At 40.1% G+C, this 20,819-nt stretch overlaps 2 protein-coding genes across 2 annotated transcripts in view; one reads left to right on the top strand and one right to left on the bottom strand.

The window, feature by feature from the left end:
• GFM1 (G elongation factor mitochondrial 1) overlaps positions 1-20,819 on the top strand; it is a 43,863-nt gene that overhangs the window by 19,406 nt on the left and 3,638 nt on the right. The window contains exons 10-16 of the mRNA XM_026705844.2: positions 1,139-1,240; positions 2,585-2,641; positions 4,549-4,683; positions 5,648-5,730; positions 16,196-16,358; positions 16,927-17,071; positions 18,302-18,462. Coding sequence (XP_026561629.1) covers positions 1,139-1,240; positions 2,585-2,641; positions 4,549-4,683; positions 5,648-5,730; positions 16,196-16,358; positions 16,927-17,071; positions 18,302-18,462 — 846 coding nt within the window. The remainder of the gene's footprint in view (positions 1-1,138; positions 1,241-2,584; positions 2,642-4,548; positions 4,684-5,647; positions 5,731-16,195; positions 16,359-16,926; positions 17,072-18,301; positions 18,463-20,819) is intronic.
• LOC113439809 (latexin-like) lies at positions 5,874-15,433 on the bottom strand. Its single transcript, XM_087933344.1, has 6 exons — positions 14,553-15,433; positions 13,332-13,394; positions 12,072-12,249; positions 9,741-9,877; positions 8,715-8,777; positions 5,874-6,112 (listed from the first exon to the last, which is right to left on the bottom strand). Exons 1-6 carry the CDS (start codon positions 15,075-15,077, stop codon positions 6,029-6,031), a joined length of 1,050 nt encoding a protein of 349 aa, XP_087789470.1. The 5' UTR covers positions 15,078-15,433; the 3' UTR covers positions 5,874-6,028.

Raw genomic sequence — 20,819 nt, forward strand, 5'->3', positions numbered from 1 at the left:
TCATCAGAGAGTTGGCAAGAGTTTTTAGTTTGTTTATTTAACAGAGCTTCCTGCTGCTCTCGAAAATCAATAGATGCTTCCTCAGTGATCATCCTCTTTTTCTCAAGGGGAGTTCATCACTTTCCAAGAGAGTCTGTTCCACTGTCCAGTCTCCATTAAAAATATGGAGAACTTGCCTATCTAAGAGTGTGACCCCTTGAAGACCTAAGAATTATCTTCTCCTTGGCTTGTTCTGTTGTATCCTGTGCTTCTCCACCACCCCAACCCTGATCTGGGCCAATGCACTCTCCACATTCTCTTCTTTATGGCTCCTCCCCCCCCCTTTTTTTTTGCACATCAAATAAATGGAACAGCTTTCAAGAAATAGCAAAAGTCTGTTGGTATGCAAGACCATTTTCACCTAAATTGCTGGGCCTTTACAAGGAAAAAAAGGAGAGAGGAACAACATTTATGTGGATAGAAGAGTGTAAACATAAATTTAAGAAGTGCCTTGTACTTTGGAAAGTATAAATAGAAGAATCTATAATTCTTCCCCTTAATAGGGATCTCTGTTAACTTAGTTTAGCTTGAAGAGTTTGTTTCATGAACCCGGGATGGTAATTAACCTTTCCTTGAAATTGTTTTCCTTGTGTAAACTATCAGCTTTTCACGCTGTTGGGAATTTCTTGCCATTTTTTCAGTCTTACCAAATTTTCTGCTGATAAACAGATCATTTATGATGGGCTGAAGACTCTATGACAGCCAGTTTATGGATCAGGCGACCATCTCCACAAGGCAAATGCTTTCTAAGATGGCCCATAACAGGGTTTCAAAATGCACTAGCAAAATCATCCAGATTCTTTGATATAGTGGTACATTGTTTCATTGTTCTTGAGAAACAGTGCATTTACTTATGTAAATAAATTTAAAATTCTGAAATTTTATTTCATGCTTAATTATGTATGTTTTTCTATCTATCTATCTATCTATCTATCTATCTATCTATCTATCTATCTATCTATCTATCTATCTATCTATCTATCTATCTAGACACTAAAATTAGTGGAGCCAGTTTCTGTTTATTAAGGTCATAGTTTGTCAACAGCATCTCATGCCACATACCTAATATAATATCTAAAACATAGTTTTATTTTGCTAGGATGTGGATGAGGTTTACGCAGGGGATATCTGTGCGTTTTTTGGCATCGATTGTGCTAGTGGAGATACATTCACAGAGAAAGACAATATTGACCTTTCTATGGTAAGTTTATATATATATTATGTTTCACTCAGGTCTTATATTTCTATCATTTCTATCATGTGTCTCAAAATTTGGTATATGAAGTTCTTGTATTTTAGCTTTCATTTGAAGAAGTTGTCCTTCCTATTATACGTTGTGTTCAATTGATTGCAATAGAGTGATATAGCATTCTGCAGATGTACTTTTATAGGGTGAAAAAAACAGTCTCGTGAACTTTTATATATGTGATTTATTTTATACATTTTAATTAAGGCAGGACTGTGTGAAAAAGATTCAGTGACAAACGACTTTTTCATTGACAGTAGTAAAACTAATCAATAAGTTGCACAGCTGTAATTACAACAGAAGGTGGAGGCAAAAGAAAGAACATCATTTTCTATCTGCAAGCATTATTTCTATATTTAGTTCTTGAATATATATATAACAGTAATTCTATTATTAATTCATATATGCTGCAGATTTGCAACAACACTTACGGTTAGTCATGAATGTCCCAGATTCTGCAAATTGCCGTGTCCTATTTATTTCTCCAATGACTGCCACAGACTTGTTTTAAGATACAAGTTTTGTCCTTGTTAATGAGCAATCCTGACATAATTTTTTTTGGCTACTTTTACATTTGGTTGGTTGTTGGTGAATACAAACTGCGAACAAGCCTCAAATATCAGTAGCAGCCAGTGGTTAGGCATATTGGAGACATAGAAAAGACAATAGATCTGTTCAGGCACATTCATGGCCAACTGTAAAGTAGTAGCCTAAAAGCATCCAGTCTCTTTCATGCATGCCATAATTGAAAGGTTTTGGTGTCTATTTAATTAAATTTTCCCATTTCCCACTCCCTGAAATGCTCAGATTTGATCCTGTAGTACAAGTGGGGTAGAACCCCAAAGCAGACCCACCAAAATAGTTGAATTTCAGCAGTATGATTTCATGTTTTAAGGAGTTATGTAATATTTAGAGTTGGAGCAGTTTCCATCTTAGAAGCCTTTCCCCTTAACTTCCCCAAAGCACAGATAAAAATAATTAACCCTATTGTTTCTGGTAACAATATAAGCATCATCCAGTGGGCTCCAACTCTCCAACATTACATAATCTTGCAATAATAAGGATCTAACACTGGACATTTTGAATTATAGAAGATGCAGGAAGACAGTACAGCGATATTCCAAAACTGTAGTCTGTTAGAACAATATAATGGGTATGAAACATATTCAAGAAGATGCATGTTTATCTTATAATGCTTTTATCAATTTGTTTTTAATCTTTGGAAGAACTTGTCTAAAAGCAATGATGATTTCTAGAAAATTTATACTGAGAAATTGTTTCTGTGGATTCTCTTTATAGGAACCCATTCATGTGCCTGATCCTGTTGTTTCCATAACAATGAAGCCAGTCAATAAGGTTGGAATCTGAAGTTAAAAAAAACCTGATGGAATAAATAAATTATCTGACTGGGGCTTTTTGATAGTAGTAGGCAAGAGTCCGGTGGCATTTCTGCCATTAAAATGTAGTTGAAACATTTTAGCTGGAAACTGAACAATAATAACTGCAAGTGGAATTTCCATTGCTAAGCAGTGTAGTCATAAAACACAACCTTATATGACCACATTGCTTAGCAACATGAATCGTGGCAGTCCCTGTTGCTGTCATTATGCTGACTCTGTAAACTACTTAGAGAGGGCTGTAAAGCACTGTGAAGCAGAATATTAGTCTTAAGTGCTATTGCTATTATGTGAGGATTACAGTTCCTTAAGTGATGACCTCATGTGACTAGGACTAGGACAAGCAGTGGGGAAGCCAATAGGAAGCTACAAATCCTGCTCACAAGTCCCAGAGGTGCTTTTTCAGAAGGCAGCTGGATTTTCTTGGTTTTTTTTTTCCTTGAAGACTTTTTGCTTCTCGTCCAAGAAGCTTCAGCTCTGACTGGATGGTGGGGAATGGAAGGATTAATATTCCTTGCAGACAGCTAGTCATTTGCGTTCTTTTTGGAGTGTCGCTGAGACCACTTGTGTCCTCTGTGTCATCTGAATAGTGAATAAGAAGCATCCTGAAAAAGCACATTTGGGATAACCATGACCTGAATTAAAGAGTATGAGATCTCTGTACTCCATAGTAGAGTTTCTTAGTAGAAAAAACAGTTGGACCGACTTATGGGAGAACTTGCAACTTTTACTGTTAGCTTCCTTTTGATTTTGCTTGTGGGAAGTCAGCAGGGAAAGTTGCAAATGGCAATCACATGATGGCAATCACATGACTCCAGGATGCTGCAAGTCTCAAGTGTGACCCAGTTATCAAGCACCTAATTCGTGATCGTGTGACCACAAGGGTCCTGTGACCAGAACTTGGAGGATCAGTCAAAAGGACCACTTGTTCAGGGTCATAACTTCAGTGATGAGTGGTCATTTTGAGTACTGTCTATAAACTTTTGATAGGTTTGATATCTTAAGTGTCAGCATGAGATTTTTTTTTTTTTACATTCCTGATTGTGTTCCTAGTTAAGTTAATCTGACCCTGAGTAAGAAGTTCTCCATTTGTAGCAAGTATGTTGGTGTCCTCTTCCAGAATAAGCCTTGATTGAAACTCAGCTTTTTGAATTGTTAACTATTCCGTGAATGGAAAAATGTGAACTCTTTTGGATTTTGTATTGAAGAGGAATGCCTCACAGATAACCAGATTCTTTATCCGTTGAGATTGTTACTGCTGTGTTGGCTTTCCTGTTACGCAATGGCTTTTCTGCCTGAACTCCTTAACGCTGATGGTGATATTTGCCACACGCATGGAATTTGGAGACTTTTACTTGCCCACGTTTGGTCCTAAATTTGACATAATTTGGCTCTTCATGGCCAGCATGACAACTATGAACCTTCCACAGGCCTTCAAGATCTTGACATACTAGATGGGTTTGTTGTCATGATTTGGAATAAGCAGGTAATGATGGCCCTGAATTGGACTGCTCCTAGCCTATTGACTGATTTGGCCTACTTCAAATGGCTGAACCAGTGTCATGTTGTGGGATCTCTTGGGTGTGCCTTCTCTAGTGCTGCACCTAAATTTGGAACTCCCTCTGAGGTTTGTTTGGCCCTAACCCTGTTGACCTCAGCAAAGGATGATCGATTTTAATGTTTTCTCAGCAGGGCAATTTGTGAATCACCCAATTGTTTTTTATTTAACTTTTGTTGCATTACTGTTAGTGAATTTGGTCAAAGGACTTCTTAAATCATGTTTTTAATCCACTTTATAGTACTTTGAGTCACTTTAAGCAAGTAACCATATAAAAAAATGGAAAAAAATATTCTTTCTCCTTCTAGAATGATGACAGGTTTTCAAAAGGCATTAACCGTTTTGTAAGAGAAGATCCCACTTTCCGAGTCCATTTTGACACTGAGAGCAAAGAGACAATTGTTTCAGGAATGGGAGAGCTACATCTGGAAATCTATGCTCAGGTGAGTATTATGGTTACACTGGGAATGGTGCAATTGTACTGTCACTTGACAAAAACATTTCTTTAATCTGGCCTGTCGGAATCTAGTACAGTTACCAGTTCCATATCTCACCAAATAAATCATTCAGCTAGCACTTTCTTGTATTATGATAGCTGAAGTCCAGGTTTCCATTTTTGGAGTAATGCATATTTACTAAAGAAAAATATACTTACACATTAGGAGACAAGGTTGCATCTGTTACATAAAATATTCTATTTAGGGAGAAATTGGAGTATCTTCTTTCTGCCTCCCCAATTTTGGCTTGCATTTGTTTCAGTGGTAGCATTGTTGGGATTCTACTGTTTTAATGCATTAAATTAGGGTGTTTAGTCAAGATGTGGTTCGCTGGCAGCAAGTGCAGATGGCTGAGGAGAGCGAGGACTCAGATGAGGGGCCAGGGCCATTAGGGAGTGGACTGCTGCCTTCAGAGATTGTGGGGGCTGGCAGCAGCGATGAGGAGGTTCCCGAGGAGCCTGTGCCAAGTGTGCGTGCAGGGCAGGGCTGCTCGCAGGAAAGAGCAGTTGCAGTAGCATGGGCGACTCGGGAGTAAGGCTGAAAGGTAATGGCCCCTCCTTCAAGAAGATAAAAACCAGCTGTGAATCAGACATTCTTTGCAGGAAGCAAAGACATTTTGAAACATTGCAGTATCTTAGTTGGTATTTGAAAACTCTTGTGTTGTAAAATATCTCTAGGTAACCTTAGCTGTTATTCTTGGCAGCCTCGCATAGTTTTGGCGAGTCTCGTGCTTATCAAAGTTAATTAGTTTGCAGCAGCCTTTTAATCGGGGATTCGTTAGAATCATTAAAAGGTTTCTGTTCCCTTTGGTTCGTGTTGGTTTTATTGGAAAACGGTTTGGGTCAGAACAAGATGTATCTATTTGGCAGTGTGTTTAAATCAGTAAAAACTTTGTGTCCTTTGTGTTTAGAGAATGGAAAGAGAATACGGTTGTCCTTGTGTGACTGGGAAGCCTAAAGTTGCATTCAGAGAGAGCATTGAGGCCACTATACCGTAAGTACTCAGTCTAATGAGTAAGTGCTGCCAAACCAGGATCTGAGGATATTTACTTTACTTTATTGTCATTGCACCTCGTACAACGAAATCAAACACCATCTTCAGTGCACATCATGACCATGAAAATAAACACAAACACATTTGTTTCAGTGTGTAAATGTGTAACATTTTATTTAGGTTCTTGGAGGATATACAGAATTGGAAGTGTATCTAAAGCCTCCATATAATATTTTTATTAGCTGTATGTAGTTGCTATCACCTCACCAGTTTAAGAACAAGTAAGATTTAATTAATATCACTTTGACTGGCAACTATTCTGTGCTACTTTCACTCCATGCTGTGGATGCCATAGAACTTCCATGTGCCAAGGAATAATTTCCTGCAAATAAAAAACACCAAATATTAGAAATATTCAAGTTTTAGGGAAATCTGGGAAGTATTATTTTATTTCTAAGTATGGCACCAAAACAAGGTTCTGCTCCTTTTTTTCTTTTTGGTACTTTATGCCACGTTCCATTTCTTTCCTCTTTTCCTATCTCTTTTTCCTATTCATAAAGGTTATATCAGCTATAGACCTGGCAATTCAGAATGTGGATCACAGAAAAACATTCTAAAACATGGTCTGCTGTACTTTTATTTGAAAGCCAGATCTGTAATGCTTGTGAATTGTGAAACAAAAAGTTTGCAAGGCTGCTGAAATTGCTTCCAGTGTAGAAATAGAGAGGAACTTCAGAGCCCCAGTAAGTTGAACTTTGTGGATCATGAGATTCCAGTGAAAATGTGCACCTGTGTTTGCGTATGCATCTCCAACCTTGTCCTTTGTACTTCTGCTATTTCAGTTCCCCCACTGCCTTTCCTGTATGATACGCGGTACCACTGCTGAGTCTTCCCATATTTCAGATTTGCATGAAGATGGGTTTCCTGGCTAGCATTATCTTGTAGTGCTAGGGTGTTTTTAGGAAAAGTGTAGGAGGCAGACTTTGCTATAACCTTGCAATTAACTCACATCTTGCAAGAGGGGTCCACCTGCATATGATACTAAAACAGAGTGAGCGGCTAAAGCTTTAGAGAGCAAAGCCACATTTCAAAATGTCCTTGACAGGCTTGAACAGTGGGCTAAATCCAGCAGGATGATTGATTGTTCTGGCTTATGTACCACTCCAATATGTTCAGTTCTGAATAGCAGCACTCATTCTACAGTTCAGTTTTTAAGCTAGGGCCAAATGGTTATACTTAGATAAAATATATGAGCATATCCAGCTGGCAGGATTGTAATTAATATAACTAAGCCACTACCTGTACTTGGCTGAAGAGTCAGTCAAGCACAGGTAGTCCTCGACTTACAACAGTTTGTTTAGTGACCAAAGTTTTCGGCACTGAAAAAAGTGACTTATTACCAGTTTTCACAAAACCGTTGTAGCATCCCCATGGTCATGTGATCAGAATTCAGTTCTTTCCACCGCTCTGCTGTTGGGCCCACCCAGGCTCCCATACTCACCTTTATCCGCTGAATTTGAAGCGCAGCTGCTTTGCGCAGCACAGAATAGTGCTGCGCAGCAGCTCCTGAAGTGACCGAGGTCATGCGGGCTTGCAGGAGGTGAGTTAGAACGCCCCTGTGCCTGCGCAAAGTGTTCGTTTGGCACGCGGTTGCATGCAAAGTGAGTGCACGCGCGCAAAGTGTGCCCACCAAGCCACGCCCACCGAACTGGTGGCAAAAATATTTGAATCCTACCACTGGTGACGTGATGCCACGTGTTTCACACCCCAAATTATAGCATTAAGCCATATTCCCATTCTGGAAACAAAAGCTGGGGTCTGCTTTCGACTAATTTAATAGTGTTATTTGTTCTTCGGGCTACCTTGCTCTTAATGTTTTGCTGGACATGAATCAAAGCAGGCTGCACTTAAGAGTACAGGCTACAGGTTGTAGCCTTACGACCATTCAAAATTATAACAGCACTGAAAACTGAGCGATCCACACACTTATGACCGTTGCAACGTTCTCCACGGTCACATGATCAAAATTTGGATGTGTGGCAACTGGCGTATATTTTCAATGGTTGCAGCATCCCAGGGTCATGTGGTCACCGTTTGGGACTTTCCCTATTGACTTCCAACAAGCAAAGTCAATGGGGGAAGCTGGATTTGCTTAACAATTATGTGAGACTCCCTGCAGTGATTCAGTCCAGACCATGGCAACCAGGTTTTAAAACTGGGCATGACTCGCTTAACACCAGAAATTCTGCTTCCAGCTGTGGTTGTAGGAGTCGTGGTGGCACACTGGTTAGAATGCAGTATGGCAGATTTAACTCACTCTTCACTGCCAGGAGTTTGAGTTCTGGTTGACTCAGCCTTCCATCCTTCCGAGGTCGGTAAAAATGAGGACCCAGATTGTTGAAGGCAATAGGATGACTCTTTAAACCTCTTAGAGAGAGCTGTAAAGCAGTGGTGGGATTCAAAAATTTTTACTACCAGTTCTGTGGGCATGGTTTGGTGGGCATGGCTTGGCTTGGTGGGCATGGCAGGGGAAGGATAATGTAAAATCTCCATTCCTATCCCACCTCACTAACCTGCTTTCCAGTTCCGTTCTCCTGTGCAGGACAACAAAGAAGACCCAGCCGATCAGCTGGGACTTGGGAGGCAGAGAATAGATGGGGGCGGAGCCAGTCAGAGGTGGTATTTGCCGGTTCTCCAAATTAGTCAAAATTTCCGCTACCGGTTCTCCAGAACTGTCAGAACCTGCTGAATACCACCTCTGCTGTAAAGCACTGTGAAGTGGTATACAAGTCTAAGTGCTATTGCTATTTTAAGTCGAGGATTGTCTGTATAGCACTACTCCCTATTTTGGAACCATTTCTGATATATCCACTTTAGTGTCCTTGACTGTTGCCTGGACACACTCCAGTGTTGTCATTATATGAAAATAAGATGTAAAGCTTCCACTTTGCACTTAAAAAAACTGTTTTCAAAATATTGCTTACCTGGGAGGCAATATCATGCAATAAAACCTCATAGGAAAATTCAAGATAGTCATCATTTCTTTTCTGAAATCATAAAACGGAAAATCTTTCTGCAACTACAGTCCTTATTTAAGTACAGATAATTAATTTTATGTAATATACAGAATGTATATTTAAGAACTGAATAATCAGAAGAGATTTAGTTTCCCTTCCTTTTAATCATATTAGCTTAGATTCAAAGCCACCACATCAAAAAAAGAATTCTACTGGCTCAAGCAACTATAGTTTGCAACTTTTCTCTTTTAAAAAATCTAGAGGGTTATATTCTCTCCTGAGAAGAAACATTCTTGTCTTATCCCAGCAAATTGTTTGCTTATTTTATGACTCTTTCCTTCTTTTCCCATAATATTAAATCATTAGGAGGTGACTCCATAGCTTACTGGATTTTTGTGACCTCACATTCCTTATAACTTTCAGGGAAAAACAGAAGACAAGATTGTTGGTTTTTTTTAAAGGCAGCATACTGCAGGAACTGATTTATACTGTGCTATAATCTCATGTTTGCTTTTGGTATTATCCCAAAATTCAAATAACCTGTTACCAAATTGTAAAAAAGAATGTGCAACCATTAGTCCAGGAAATGTCTGGCTTAAGGCCTGGATCTGGTCTTCAAGATTTCTGCAACTAACCAGTAAAATAGACCTCTCTCTCCCTTTTCACCTTTCCCTCTCTGGCATTTGTGTTAGTCTTACCTGAGCTGATGGATCTTGTAATTTGTGGAGTCCTGATTTCTCAAGAGGGGAATGCCAAGTAACATGACTTCTATTATTCTTTGGCCCCTGTAGTTCTTTATTGCTTATTTTATTAAATTTATTATACCGCCCATCTCACTGTCAAGTTACTGGACAGTTGCATTATATAATTTTGCTCTGGGGAAATGAGTTAGCAATTTTTGAGTCATAAATAGTGAGGTTGGCGTTCTTAAAACAGTCATAACGTAGAAGTAGGAAGAAACTCTAATTGAAGTTGGTTAAGGCTTTTATTTACCACTTGTTTGACGTTTTGAATTTGAATCATATTGTACCAGGTGTTTTCTGTCGAATTCTGCCATATTATATATCCAGAGGCAACCTTGGCTAAGTTGAAAATGGGCTTCATTTCTGCTGGCATATTTCCATCATTATCTGATAATATAAGTAAAAGTTGTACTGAAATAAATCTTGAGACAGAGAAATGCAGGGCTAGGCACAGTATTATTAGTATGCATGCTTTAGTAAAATTTATCTAGGTATGCAACATCCATTCTTTCTTGTGTATCTGGAACTTGGACTTTGATCGAGGAGCTATGTAGCTGAAATAACTATTGAAAAAAAAGGAAAAAAAAGTCTGGATGGACAGAACTATGTGGGCAATACTGGGCATGTTTTAATCTATTGCAGGTACTTATATTTCTAATATGGTAGCTACAAACATCCTATAGCCAAATACGATTATTAGTTTGCATCATTGCTGGGACCATTAATAATTTCGATTGGTTTATATGGCTGCCCATCTTAAATGTATAACTCTGGGTGTTGAACACTTTACTAAAAATCCAATATTAGTAAAAAAAACATTGGAGAGAAAAAGATATCCTAAAATTTCATAATTCACAAAAAAAGACATTTAATGGGCACTCACACACATATCCTGGTCTAATGCATGATGTGGAAAAGGTTTTCTCAGCCTTCTGAAAGACTGAGAGGGTCAGGTCTCTCCAGATCTCAAGGGTAAGTTTGTTCTATAGGGCACCAATCATGACAAAGAAGGTCCTGTAAGATTATAGTGTTTAAGAGAAAGGATTTTGATCATTCCAATTCTATTAGATCTTGAACAGCCAGAAACCTTAAGACAGAGAGAGAGAGAGAGAGAGAGAGAGAGAGAGAGAGAGAGAGAGAAACAGCAGAAGCAAAAGAAGTCTTTCTTTCCCCCAAGCTCCTCCAGAAATGAGTTTGCGGGAGAGAAAGAAAGACTTTTGCTGCTTTCCTTGTGTGCAGCCAAAAGCAGAAAAAGAAGCAGAAAAAAAGCAGCCCGGTGGCCAGGCAAGGTGTGTGGGATGAGTGGGGCAAGTTCTCCCTCTCCGCTCTTTCCCCCCTCACCTCACTACCTCATGATGTTCGCAATGCAAGCAACGCAAGCCTTGTGTTCCCGCGAACCATGTGGACAGCGCAGCCTTGTGTTCCCGCACAGCCTGAATTAATTGCTTTGGGGTGGGGTGGGGGGGACATTTCTCTGCAGACCACCAAAACTTTCTCGTGGACCACCAGTGGTCCCCGGACCACTGGTTGGCAACCACTGCTTTAAGAGACCAGCAAGTAACCTGGCCCCATGGCAGCTTTAAGGGCAACTCAACGTAGAGCACAATGCAGTTATCCAATTGGGAAATGATTAGGGCAGGAATGACAGTGAGCAGAGCCCATTCCACCCTGGTCTAGGAAGTGGATTCAACTTGCACACAGGACAAATTCTTGCAAAGGGCCCTCTGGTTAACGCTGCCATTTGCTTTCAGAGGATGGCCCCAAGATACCGCACCAACTTTATCTGAGTGAGTGCTACCCCTTAGAAATGAAACATCCAACAAATCTGGGCAATATAGTGTATAGCCATGTTAATCTTCTGGAATTTAAACGAAATCTGGTATTTTATACTAAAGTAATAGACTTACCATGACATAAGTACGCATAGACTAGGATTCACTTTTTAAGACTCCTGGTTTGTTATCATTATGTGTTTCCAATTAAAAAAAATTAAAAAACTGTAGACAGAAATGCAAGTAATATATTTATCTATCTTTGCTTATTTATGGATTTTAAGAGAAGGATGAGATATGATATCACAGTGCAAACTTTACTTTTTCTGTGTTTCCATATATCAAAACACAGTTTTCAAAATATATCAAAACACAGTTTTCAAAATAACTGTATCATGATGACTCTGACTGGTTTTAAACAAAAGTCAGATCTTATTTTCACCTTATTTAGGTGGTGAATGACAGAAATGAAATAAAGCAGAACAATATTTTTTTAAAGGATGCAAAAATCTCATAAATATATTTAATATAGTTATTCGCCTGCAGGAAATGGTCACACATCCCAATGAATAGGAATATGGTCAGGCCTCTAGAACTTTTCCAACTTATGTTGGAAAAGAAAAATGGAAAATCTGCCATAAAAGGAAGGGAAGAATCTCTGGAGTTCCCTATCAGTTTTTAGGTGGGAAGATACACTGTAATAGATTAAGTTTAGGTCTCCTGTCACTGGTTATTTGAAAACACAAATAGATACATAGATGTTATTTAACTTCAGAATGCAACACTTTAAATGGCAACATTTAGTTTACCTGGTATATTTTTGGTCTCTAATGGTTCTGACAAGTGCTGAATTCTGTTGTAGAATAGGTTATCTGCTTCTTTGGAATGTGTCTCAAACTCCCCTTCCATAGTATAATGTATTTCAGGAGCAACAGGTGTGTCACCATGATGATAAAGTATGTCGGCTGTGCAGTTCAGGGAGCTGCCCTGTTGCAGAAATAATTGGACCAGTTTAAACTTCTGTAGGTATTGCTAGCAACATGGAATTACCATTTGGCTTTATTTTAATTCACAGTAAACCTGATGCCATCTGAACGAGATAGATCCAAATCTCACTTTACAGCAATGTTGCTCAACCTTGGCAACTTTTAAGGTTTGTGGGTAATAATAATGGCTGAAAGGTTTACAACTCCCTTCAATGATGTTCTATTTCTTTCTGCTCTGTCATGTCACCAGAACCGTTTACTTAGAAAAGATAGGCGTCATTTCGTATTTATCCTCCACGTTGTATTGTGGGATAATTCATTAGCAAGAACTTGATAGTATGTAAGGTCTCCATTAAAAAAAATTGAATGCAATATCACAATAAGTCCTTGTTTTTTAAAGTGGTTTTACATTTTATTTAAAGCTTTTTCTGGGAGTCAGTGTATGCTTTTTTCCTCTTCTTAGGTAACATAAACATACATACACACTAGCATCAGATGTGTATTAGATGGGAATAGAGATTTGGGAAGGGTGGAATGGCTTTAAGCCTTTACTTACTAGATTGTGAAGAACAATGAGCTTTGTTTTTGTTTTAATTGCCATTATATAATAAACCACAGTTGCTGGGTTCATAGTGAGCTTAAATCATAAAACATGACTAATAAATTACAATACCCTTGAATTTGTTCTCTCACTCGCAAACAATGTTTCATCACAATTATTGCTATCGGCAACCATGACAAGGTGGATGATCTGAGGATTCCTGCTCTAGACAGGTAGTTGGATTAGAAGATACTTCTAAGCTATGATTATGAGGAAATTGGCTTAGAAAAGAGGAAGGGTTTTAACCTCAGCCCCTACAGACATGCATCCATAAACACATAACCCAGCAGCTCTCCCTTTGCCTTTCTCAAAACAGCTTCCCTCATTCCTAATAATAGCCTCAAAAATAGTGATTTTGGGCAGGGCTGCCCACATTACGGATGTTTGTTTGGGGTGGAGATGCAGATTAAGGCCTCCAGATCTATGTCAGTCTCTAAATGCCATCCAGCTTATACTAAACAAAAAACAAAACCCAAACTTACATTCTGTATACTTTCTTTTACTTCAAACTTAAGGTGGTATTTATGCCCAGTATCTGGAATGTCCTAAAATAAAAAGAGAATTATTACATTGCCTGCTTTGAATATTCTGGTAGAAGTTGCTGTTGTTTGTCTGTAACGGGTTTGGTACTGCAAACAGGAAAGGTGTAAAAGCCTTAACTTAAGCTGTTTGCTGGAAAACATGGCGAACTGTCATATTGCCATAAAGTGATTCTTTCAAATTCTGTTGTCTTTATCAAATTCATGGTGTGGCAGCCTTGCAAGGGTAAACACAGGACACACTTATTCCATCCTTTCCAGCTTGTGTTCAGGTGTTTTGAGGACTACAAGTCCTATAACCCCAATAAGTATGATGAGGCTGTGAGAGTATATATAGTCCCAACTTTTTCAGTGATTTTCAGTTGCTATTTTGACCAGATCAGTATTGTTATTTATGGAATGCAAACAATTGTAACAATCTTTTTTTTTTAATGTTTCCCATTGATATTTCCACTTTTAAGAACCCTGGTGGAGCAGCTGTTAGAATGCAATATTGCAGACTAATTCTGCTAACTGCCAGCAGGTTGGGCAGTTCGAGTCTCTCCGGCTCTCCTGCTTGGGCAGGGGGTTGGACTAGATGACCTATAAAGTCCCTCCCAACTCAGATTATTTGTTATTTGTCTGGCTCCAGATTGACTCAGCTTTCCGTCCTTCCGAGGTCAGTGAAATGAGGACCCCGATTGTTGGGGGCAATAGGACGACTTTGTAAACCGCTTAGAGAGGGCTGTAAAGCGGTATATAAACGCTGTATGAATATAAATATAAGTGCTGTTACTATTGACCCTGTCTGGGAAATGCAAGGATCGAGAGCCCGGGAAATCCCACGAAGGGGTGACATCCTGAGTTGAAGCAGATGCAGTTCTTACGGTGGGCGAGGAGACCAGTTTGGACGAGGGGAAAGTCGTGTTTTGTTTTTAAGCAGGGGGGGGGGGGGCGCGCCTCGGGGTCCAAAATCCCAATGCACCCCCCCGCTTTTCTCCCCCCAGCTCTGCTCCCTCGAGACTCTTCCCGCCTGCTCTTGGCAAGGGCTGTAAGCTCTGCCAAACCAAACTGCTGGCTTCGGTGCTCGCGGTAGGTAGCCGGGAGGGAGGCGCGGTGCTGGCCTGCCTGAGCCCGCGCGCCCTTTGCCTGGAGCCTCCCTCCCTCCCTCCCTCCGGGGCTCACCTCCAGGCTGGCTTGGTGCACTCGCTCCATTTCGAACAGGCTGTGCGGGCTCCCGCGCTGATACGTGGCGTAGTGGAGCACCACGCCGGCGGCTCTGTTGGCCTGGTAATGGGACGGCGGGATCTCCATCGCGCTCGGGGGGAGTTGCTCGCCGCCGCCGCCGCCGCCAAACTTCTTGAGGAGCGGCTGGGCGGAGCCGGTTGCGGCGCGCAGTGGCCACCCCGGGTCCGCGAGCCCCAGGGAAGCCGGAAGCAGCAGCAGCAGCAGGAGCAGCAGCTGGAGGAGCCGAGCTGGGGCTCCTGGGCCGCCAAGCAGGCTCCGCATCTCCGCACGGGGCTGGAGGAAGGCGCCTGAGCCGAGCGCGGCTTGGAATCGGCCCCGGCTAGGAAAGAGGTTCAGAACCCATTGGAAACCCGTCTTTGAGGTCGGGTTCCCTCCCCAAACTTCTTGGGCGGCCTCGACTCTAGCAAGAAAAAGGCGGCGATCTGTTCCGGCTTTATGGACTCCTCGGTTCTTCCGGGCCATGAAAGCGCCTCCAGGGGGATTTGCAGCCAGAGGGCAAAGAATAACGTCCCATCCCGAAGAATGTTTGCTTAGGGGGCAGAGTTCGCTGGCAATCCAGAGAAAGGGTGGGCCGGTGCTGCTGCTGCTGCTGCTGGTGCTTCCTCCTTCCCTGTCGGTTCTGCAGCTACATTCGGCTATTTACCGAGCGGAGCTTGCAAGCCAACCTCGATCCAGGGGCTTTGTGGGTGGGTCGGGCTCCCCCTTAGCCCGATCCACCTCACAGAGCTGTCGTGGGAAGAAGTCATGAGCGGAAGGGGAGGATTGGCTGCTCTGCCTTGAGAAAAACAAATATTTGGCTTCTTCCTTTGAGGCAATCCCGGACGCAGGATTTGCCTTTTTTTAACCGAAGCTTCCCCAGAAAGTCATTGCAGTCTGTAGTCGCCCTTTCAGCGCATTCATTTAGCAAGAGCAAGAGCACTTCGACTTCTATACCGCTTTATAGTGCTTTACAGCCCTCTCTAAGAGCTTTTACAAAGTCATCCTATTGCCCCCAACAATCTGGGTCCTCATTTTACCCACCTTGGAAGGATGAGTCAGCCTTGAGCTTGGTGGGATTTGAACTGCCAAATTGCAGTTCACCCTTCCCTTCAATTCTACATTGTGTGCAAAGAGAGAAATTCTGCTTAATTCCCTATTCGCTTCTCACACAAACCAAAGGCATTGTAAAGCTATAGTATAGTTATTTACAGCTTATAATAACCTATATATATAAATATCTCCCTGGTGCCCCCATAAAACAATGTCTTTAAAATGAAATGTCTTAATATAAAAATACAAGAGTCCTTCAGTGCAACAGTCTCACATCCAGAGAGGGAACCTGGGCTGTTCACTTGTTAGTTGTGAAGTCGTGTCTGACCCATCCCCATGGACCTTCCTGCTCCGTACCATCATCTGGAGTCCATTTAAGCTCAGTTCACTTGTATAAAAAGTTTGTATTTGAAAATTGTCTGCAGGTTTGAAGTTCATTGCTGATCACACCCAAAGCTGCTTGTCATCCTAACCATGACACATAGTATTAAACAACAGGAACGGATGTGATTTACATGTGGCATAATATTTTCATTTTTTTTTTTTTGCAGGTTTGATTATACTCATAAAAAGCAGTCTGGTGGGGCAGGCCAGTATGGAAAAGTAATAGGGTATCTGGAACCTCTAGAACCAGAGAATTATACGAAAGTAGAATTTGTTGACAAAACAATTGGGACGAATATTCCAAAGCAGTTTCTGCCGTCTATTGAAAAGGTAATATATATTTATTTTAGTTTTATTACATTAAATATGAAGCAGACATGATTGTAGATAGGGCCCTGTACTATTATAATTTTACTTTTAAAGCACAATTACTTTGAGTTACCATTCTAGTGGATGGTGAGATTTCATTTCAAATCAGAATGATGAATTAGATCCCAAATTTTAAGGAAACACCAACACTTTTTGGAAGTTGTAGATATATGGGGGGACCATCATAAGGCTTGAGTTCATCCCTCACTGCTTAGGATTTTAAAACCATGCAAGGGCATCTTCAAATGCCTCATTTCTTTTTTTTGCCATAACCTAATTTTACAATACTTTATGTGGTCTCTAAGAGTCTGCAACCACTTGATGGCACATAATTATTTAATTTACAGTATGTCACTATCTCTAAGGTTTCTTTTTATTTTCAATGCTGGGTATGTCTAATTATGTTCTGATTGCAAATCACTGCTTTGAATCATATTTCCTGTATGTATATTTTCAGTAACATTCTGCCTGTTACAGTCTACAGTATCGTTTGGGTCAGAAACCACTAATGGCCAGTTATGTTCTTTAGGGATTCCGTGATGCATGTGAAAAAGGCCCATTGATAGGTCACAAGGTTTCAGGGATACGGTTTGTCTTGGAGGATGGAGCTTCTCACATGGTGGATTCTAATGAAATCTCTTTCATCCGAGCTGCTGAAGGTGCCATGAGACAAGGTACGAAGAATTTTTTTTTCGAATGCTTTCTCTCTTGCTTTTACTGTTCTTTATCATTTATCCATAATACTTATACAGGTAGACTTCAACTTATGACCACTCATGTAATGATTGTTCGACGTTACAAGGGTTCTGAAAAGAACACCTGATCCTTGCGCTTATGACTATCATAGCATCTCTACCATCATGCGATCAAAATTTGGGTTCTTGGCAACTGGCATATATTTATAATGGTTGTAGGATCTTAGAATTGCATGGTGGCCATTTGCAACTTCCCAGGCGATTTCCAACATGCAAAGCCAATGGGGGAAGCTGGATTTGCTTAATGACTATGATTCATTTAATGGCCAGGGTGTTTCACTTAGTGACTGTGAAAAAGGTCATAAAATTGGATGTGACTTTTACTTTTACTTAACAACCCTATCACTTAGCAATAATAGTTCCGATCCCAATTTGTATCTTTATATCAATATTTAAAAACAAGAATAGTTCTTTCTATCCAACCCACCCACACATCTTTCATTTTATTGCTGTCCACCACTTATGACTTTAGATGTTCTGAAGAAGTTCATTTATTTCCTATTTATATCTGCTTATCATGATTTTCCTCATCTTGTTGTAAACATATTTGGGCTTTATATTAAGAAGTGAATGCAACTTTCATGAAATGATTGAATGTTTGAATGATTGAATGTGTTAGAAAAGTTTGTAGATCAGCATCAGCCCTCTAAAGAAACAGGAATCCACTAAGCCACAGATGTCAAACTCGTGTCACATTGCCATCACATGACGTTTCACAACCTTTTTATCATTCGTGGAGCTGGGGTGGGCATGGCCTGCGCATAACGCATCTGACCCGCAGCTGCCAGTTTGACATCCCTGCGCTAAGCAGTGTTTAACAAGCTGTCACTTGATGCCCATTTCAAAATTTTCAGCAAGGGAAATCCCTCTTGATTCTAGATGGACAGTTTACTATTTATATTCTGCTTCCTCCAACTGGAGTGGCCATAAAACTGCCTGTCTTGGGGTATATCATGCAACTGTTTGTTTTTTTACAACTGATGTTTACACTGCAGTTCTATATAGATGTTCATTCATTCATTTATATTAAATTTACTTGCTTCCCATTTTATCACAAGATGACTCTCTGTGATGATGTGTGTTAAATAGTAAATATAAAAAAGCATACGTCTGTATAGGTGTTGTATCATCTCTTCCTTTTTAACTCAGCTCTGAGAGAGGCAAGTTCATGTATTCTTGAGCCCATTATGGATGTGGAAGTCTTAGCACCAGTTGAATTCCAAGGACCAGTCATGGCTGGAATTAATCGCCGTCATGGTGTTATCACAGGGCAAGAGGCAGCTGAAGACTATTTTATTCTAACTGCTGAGGTATGTGTATACTACTGTCATCTAAAGTTACTGTTCAAATAATGATTTTATTCATATCTATTTACCAAAACACTTTCTGTAACAAATCTGAACAGTTAAGTCATTAAAATATTAACTGTGGATTCTGCTATGGGTCATGGCTGACTGAAGACATCTCCATGAATAAGCAAAAACCACAATTGCTGTGAAGAATGAAAGACCAGTGAGTAAACTAGTCTTTTGAAGCTCTCCAGAGAGTAAGAGTGGGAGATCGGTTATGAGTGCTCTCATGGCAGCTTCTTGTGAAGAGACCATAAAGAGCAGTCTCTTGTGAGTTTGACTACCAAGAACCAAGGAATACAATGTCTTTTCTCTCATCAGTAGCCCAGCATTTACATAAAGACATTAAGCCGTACCAATTCACTTTCTAATCACATTTGGAAATGTTCAGTTTAACCACCTTATCAATATTAGAGACCTTCAAAATGTCAGGCTGTTTTTATCTTCTTTGGGTTTAAGAAATTTTAAACTGAGAATTTAAAATATAGTAATATGTTATTGGCAAAAAAGGAGGGAAATTAATTTTAAAAAGTTTTAAATGGATTGAGAGACCAGAGAATATACAGGAGCCTCTGTGGCACATTGGTTAGAGTGCAGTACTGTAAGCTACTTCTGCAGCCAGCTGCCTACAATTTGGCAGTTCAAATCCCACCAGGCTCCAGGTTGACTCAGCCTTCCATCCTTCCAAGGTGGGTAAAATGAGGACCCAGATTGTTGGGGGCAATAATGCTGATTCTGTAAACCACTTAGAGAGGGCTGTAAAGCACTATAAAGCTGTATATAAGTCTAAGTGCTCTTGCTAATATTGGTTATTTTTGCTGAAATATTTGAAAAGCATATGAAAAATCATGGTTTTAGGAAATTATTGAAATGGAACTAAACCCATATTAGGAACTGTGACTTAATAAAAGTTACAGATTGACCCTTGAGGGAACAAAAGGAGCAGGCAGAAAAGAATTAAAATGGCTAAGCCAGTTATAACTTTTTCTTATCTTGAAATTTTTTTTGATAACTGGACTGAGATACTGATAATTAATATTTCAGAATGAATACAGATTTCAATGGATTTTTTTTAGAAGATGATGAAAAAAGTTAAACTTTTATTTGATATAGATATTATAGAGTTTGAAGGTATGGAAGACAACAAAATTAAGTTCACCAAAATGTGAATTCAAAAGATAAATGAAGAAAAGGATCTAGATATGGAACAGTTGTGAAAAAAAATATTGGATGATGGCTCTTTACTTATTTTTCAAAGTAAGCTCATGAAAGCTTTGAAAATTCTACTTGAATATTAAAGATTGATGAAAGATCAAATCTTGTAATGCCAATGGAATGATTTAAAGATTAAGATTTGTGAAGAACAAAATGAAGGAATATACAGTTGGACTATTTAATCAGAGATAAATTATTTGTTTTGTATTTCTGATAACTCCTAGTAGATTTTTTTTTTACAGAATCAAGACTAAAAAGATGATTTCTGGGTTTCATATGGGTAAATATTAGGCTAGGAAGGGAAGTGTTGTTTTTTATTTGTAACTTTAAAAGGGTGAAAAGTTGTTAGCTTATACTCAGTGTAAGGAAAGTCCCGTATTTATTATTGGGGGAGGTGCCTTTTTCTTTCCTTTTATTTTTCTTTTCCTTTTTTCTACCTCTTCTAATTTTTTCTTTTTCCTTCTTGTTTATGTTAGTTTTTACTATGCTTATTAAAAAGTTTGATGAAATGGGTGTGGGGGCTCTATGGTTGGAGCTGAGGCTTAACAATCAGCAGGCCTGGTTTTAAGACCAGGGTACTTTAGTAGCTGGGTGAGCTCCGGCCACCTGCTCCAGCTCTTGTCCACCTAGCGGTTCAAAAGCATGAACAATGCAAGTAGATGAATACAGTGGTGGGATTCAAAAAATTTTTACTACCAGTTCTGTGGGTGTGGCTTGGTGGGCGTGGCAGGGGAAGGATAGTGTAAAATCCCAATTCCCTCCCCACTCCTAGGGAAGGTTATTGCAAAATCCCCATTCTCTCCCCACCCCACCTCACTAACCTGCTTTCCAGCTCCGTTCTCCTGTGCAGGGCAACAAAAGGAGACCCAGCCAATCAGCTGGGACTTGGGAGGCAGCAAATAGATGGGGATGTGGCCAACCAGAGGTGGTATTTGCCGGTTCTCCGAACCACTCAAAAGTTCCACTACTGGTTATCCAGATTTGGTCAGAACCTGCTGAATACCACCTCTGGATAAATAATTACCATTTTGGTGGGAACCTGGGCGGGGACGGAAGAGGGTAGCCCCCATTGGGCAATCCTCAGGCAATGGTGATTCGTTGGC

The sequence above is a fragment of the Pseudonaja textilis genome, chromosome 4 (assembly GCF_049901715.1).
Source record: "Pseudonaja textilis isolate UNSWEBS1 chromosome 4, rPseTex1.2, whole genome shotgun sequence".
Lineage (NCBI taxonomy): Eukaryota > Metazoa > Chordata > Lepidosauria > Squamata > Elapidae > Pseudonaja > Pseudonaja textilis.

What these genes read in the sequence shown, in the direction of transcription:
- LOC113439809 (XM_087933344.1), bottom strand. Translation starts at nt 15,077, where the DNA reads ATGGCCCGGAAGAACCGAGGAGTCCATAAAGCCGGAACAGATCGCCGC. An exon ending in TGCACCAAGCCAGCCTGGAG is followed by an intron (nt 13,395 to 14,552) that starts GTGAGCCCCGGA and finishes TTTTTATTTTAG; the next exon opens with GACATTCCAGATACTGGGCA. An exon ending in TTCAAAACGTCAAACAAGTG is followed by an intron (nt 8,778 to 9,740) that starts GTAAATAAAAGC and finishes TTATGATTTCAG; the next exon opens with AAAAGAAATGATGACTATCT.